Genomic DNA, 4,653 nt, shown 5'->3' on the forward strand with positions numbered 1-4,653 from the left:
CAAACAAAATACATTGAAGCAGAGGAGGAAGTATGGGAACAATTAATTAGTGTACGTGTTGGTGTTACATATGATTTATTGTTTTATATATTTTTCGTACCATTAACTTTACTAATTAATTTTTGGGTTTATTTATAAACAGGCTGACGCAGCTGCATTTAGGACCACGAAAATTTCAAACTATGATCAATTAGTGATGTTATTTTTAGATGATAGAGCATCGGGATCAAAAGCGGAAACAGCCAAAGAAAAAAACGCCCGGTTAAGCAAATCCACATAAATTAAAATAGAAAAAGTTGCTGATGTGGATAAACTAATGGCAAATAATGATGTAATTCTAGATAACAAACACAAAGATGATGATGATGACATTCAAATAGTGTTAGCAACATATGTTTCACCCGATGAGAGTTCAAAGGCCAAGAAGCTAAAAAGTAAAAAAAGAAAACTAGAAAGAAAACTTCAAGATGAAGATGAAGTAGTTGCTGAACCTGAACCTGAACCTCAACCAGAATCTTTTGAACACAATATTGTGCAAACATTTAAAGAAATCGTTGATGTTATGAGGGAAGGGAACAAATTTTGTGACTATACATGTGAGGAAATTGAGAAATAATTAGAGTTGATGGGTTGGATGTCGATGAATTTGCAGATGCTTTCATATATTTGTCGCGTAATCAAGCCGATGCTAGGACCATTTTTAGTTCTTCAATGAAGATGCGGAAGATCTTTCTAAGAAAGATGATGGATGGAGCTAAAAAGTGAGTCATATCTTGAAGTTTTATGTTTTTTTTTTTGTTTTTTATGGTAGTTTGCATTGGACTTTATTTGTAAGAGTTGAAATTTTTATTTTCTAGTTTTTCTTTGTTGACTTGAGTTTATTACATTAGTTGATTGTTTGATTAAAAGTTTTTGGTTGATTTTGATTCCCAATGTAGTTGATTCGTATTGTTTATATGTTCTATACATGATGTGTAAATAAGGGTATAATTGTAATCTTTTAATTTTCTTTTCTTTTCCCTCCTAACTCCGAACACATAAACTTAAAATTTTCCTTTAATTTACTTCGAACTCGAACTTGGGAACACGGAATACATAAATTTTCCTTCCCCACCCTTCCCTTTTGACAATATTTTCATTCCCTTTCTTTTAATGAATTTACAAAAAGTACAAAAAAAAAAAAAAAAAAAAAAAAAAAAAAAAAAACTCAAGGCGTAAAAGTTATAAAAAGTTACAAGCAAATAATCCAAAAAAAGAAAGCTTTTAGAAATGGATCCGCAGATATTCGAAAAAAAGATGCATCGTGCCCTCAAGGCCTCAAATTTGGGGACTATTTGTGGATTCATCAGCAAAATCAACCTTGCACGGCAGAAGAGGCATATACGTACACACCGACCACCAGACTGATTCCAAAGATTTTGGGGTGAAAATCCCCACAAAATCAGGCGCTAATGGCAGAAGAAGAGGAGGTATTGATCGAAGTTGAAGCTGCAGAATCGGTGTATGGCGACGATTGCGTAGTTCTCGCACAGTACCCTCCTCATCTCCACCTTCTAATCAAGCCTCGAACCGCCGATGTTTCCTCTCAACAGGTTTCTATTAAGATCTCGCAGTTTCCTTTTTTACTTGCTGATATACTCCATCGATCATTCGAAAAGGAGCTAATTTGTGCTGGGTATAGTAAATTTCAAAATTTATTGCAGTTGTTATAAAGCTAGTTGTACAAGGTCGTATGTACATGTGTGAATTCTTATTTTTTTGAGCTATGTGATGATTTCGTGCCAATTAGATGAAAGAGCTGGAGTTGTGTATTCTATAATGAACTAATGAACTAATGATTAATATCTATGGTGAATGAACATTGCTCATTTCCCCCTAGGGTTACTAAACGTACCAGAAACCTCAAGAGAGCTTCAAATTTTGTTTGCAACTTTGCATTAGTTATTTCCTTTTAACATCCAGTTAAAATTATTTGACATCCTTTATTTAATCTCTCTTGATAGTGATAAATCTCAAATACACTCATGTTCTTGTTTCTCTTTGCAGTTTGTTGAAGCAGTTATTGGGATAAAAGCAAGCTCTAAGGTATTTGTAGTTTAACTTAAATCAATAGCATGGTGAAAGTAGGTTATGATTTCCTTTATTCTCTTTCTTTTAACTTCAGTATCCAGATGAACCTCCAGAAATTATGATTATAGAATCCAAGGGTTTAGATGAACAAAGACAAAAGCATCTCATAACTAGTATCCATGAAAAAGCATGTGAACTCTCTTCAAACTCAATGCTTGTAGCACTCTGTGAGGTATCATTGTCATTAAAAATTCTGTAAGGATCTATTTTAATTTTTAGCAAATAAATCTTTATTGATGTAGTTGAATTTTTACTAGGAAGCAGTTGAGAAGCTCACTAGCATGAATCACCCTGATGGAGATTGTCCCTTGTGTTTATCTCCTTTGGTTGTTAATGAAGAGGGTGCTTTGAATAATTCTCTACCTTTTATGAAATTAATGTCTTGTTTCCATTGCTTCCATTGGTAAATAAATATCTTATTCTTCCCTAAATTCTTATGAGCAAAAGCAAATGATGTCTTTGTGAATTATGAACTCTAATTTTGTTCATCTTATGCAGTGAGTGCATTATCAGGTGGTGGAATTGGCTCCAAATGCATCCAGAAGTTAATCATCATGCTAATTCATCTACACATGCACACCAGATTAAAACTCAACAAGGTATTCTACTTAAGGGTATTAAAAATGTATTATTATATGCTTTTATTTGACTATAAGTTGACCAAAAGTATTGTACTTAAGGGTACCAAGGGTGGGCCCTACAGATTCACAAAAAGCATATCAAAGTTTCTCCCAATTGTAGCAACAATAAAAATGTGGATCACCTTTTTCTTTCTGTCACTAGTAAAAAGGGTATTTTAGACATTTGACTAATATGTTTATTGAACAGAAATGCAAAAAAACATGGAAGATCGAATGGGAATCTGCCCTGTATGTAGAAAAGTGTTCCATTCCAAAGACATTGAACATGTGCTCAACTTAGTGGGGACTTACTCTCAATTGGTATGTCCACAAAAAATATAATTTTTTTTTTTCATGTGAGTAAATGACCATTTTACCCTTGGATTTGACTTTCAGAATCTCGATGACACCGAAGATACAAAAAACGATACGATTCTTAATTCGGATTCAGAAAACACAAGGCGAGAAAAGTTCGAGGCTACAATGAAGCTACAACAGGAGAACAATGGCTTAATCGAGCCAAAAAAGGCTGAAGTTCTCATGCCTGGAATGTTTCTTCCCCGCCCCACCACCACCACCACCGCCGGAGAACAGGCGGCGAAATCTGAGACGGATAGTGGTGTTCCGGCGAATAAGCCGAGTGGTAGTCACCGGAGAAGCTCAGGGTCGAGAAGCAAGTATAGAGGAAGGAATTCAAGAACTCAAGTTAATAATAATAGTAGACAATGGGTTGTTAAAGATAATGGAAATGTTTAGTGAATGTGTGTTTTTCAAAATTTTAAATTCGTGGAAGAAAACTACAAATTTTGTCCCTCTACTTGTGAAAATTGCGCATTTGGTCCTTCAACTAAGGGTTTTGTACCTAATAGGTCCCTGACTTGCGAGGCAAATTAACCTTCAAGGTGGTGTTCGGAATGTAAAAGTTTTGTTTGATTTTTTTTTTCTTTAATTTCTGATACATTATAAGAATTAGTTATTTTTATTTATATAATCTTGAAATATTTCAATTAAATTAACCCTTTTTGTTATTTTCTGAATATAATTAGATCTTTTATTATAATTCTATTTTAAGATTTTAAGATTCGTGGTATTTTATTTTTGTTTTTGTTTTTGCAACCAATTTTCAAAGTAATAAAAAGATTGGCTATTTGACATAGTATATATAATGTATATTTCAAATGACCTGAAACATGTTGAAATATAATTTATTTGATCCAAGATTATTTTTATAAAATAACATTTTGTATTTGTTATTTGTTATTTTAATTTAATTTTGTTCCTAGCTATATGATTTCATTCCCTCGTACCATTACTTTGTTCATTACAAGCTTTTATGATTTCATTCCTTCATACCAAACAAACCCTTTTTTTTTTTTTTTTTTTTTTCGTTTGTCTTAGAACACATTTAACTCGTAACTTTGGAAAAAAAAGTAACAAAAAGGGGTATACGTTGCTATATGAATTTAATGAGACGTTAATATTTTGTCTATATACACGTAATTCCATTAAACAAGTGGCAAATTAGGATACTTCAGTTTATGTATATTGTATAGTCTTGATAGCTTGTGTTTAGTTGCATCAAACTGTAAGCAGTTTTAACTCTGGTTAATAAGAATGTGAAAATGCAAGTGATGTCCAGTCTAGCTGGGTTGATGCACCGGGTTTTATACCCATGTGGGGCGTGAGGTCGGGAGCTCTATTCCCTTAAACTACCTCTTGTGGTGCCATATGTGAGGAATTTTTCCCTGAAAATCCCTATGGGGACTGGGTTTGCCCTGTAAAGGAGCTCGAACCCGGGGTGCTCGTTGAAATATTGCGAGTAGGCTCCACTTAATTCGTTTGCCGTTTCCAAAAAAAAAATAAGAATGTGAAAATAGAAATCTTTGACTATTTCATTAAGGTG

General features: G+C 33.4%; 1 protein-coding gene across 1 annotated transcript; it reads left to right on the forward strand.

Annotated features, from left to right (window-relative positions):
* Positions 1-1,286: 1,286 nt before the first annotated feature.
* LOC145167696 (RWD domain-containing protein) lies at positions 1,287-3,699 on the forward strand. The gene is made up of 7 exons (XM_079086933.1): positions 1,287-1,592; positions 2,047-2,085; positions 2,165-2,302; positions 2,388-2,533; positions 2,629-2,729; positions 2,959-3,071; positions 3,147-3,699. Exons 1-7 carry the CDS (start codon positions 1,452-1,454, stop codon positions 3,504-3,506), a joined length of 1,038 nt encoding a protein of 345 aa, XP_078943059.1. The 5' UTR covers positions 1,287-1,451; the 3' UTR covers positions 3,507-3,699.
* Positions 3,700-4,653: the final 954 nt, after the last annotated feature.

Source organism: Lactuca virosa, chromosome 3 (genome assembly GCF_052849685.1).
Source record: "Lactuca virosa cultivar CGN04683 chromosome 3, Lactuca_virosa_CGN04683_v6, whole genome shotgun sequence".
Lineage (NCBI taxonomy): Eukaryota > Viridiplantae > Streptophyta > Magnoliopsida > Asterales > Asteraceae > Lactuca > Lactuca virosa.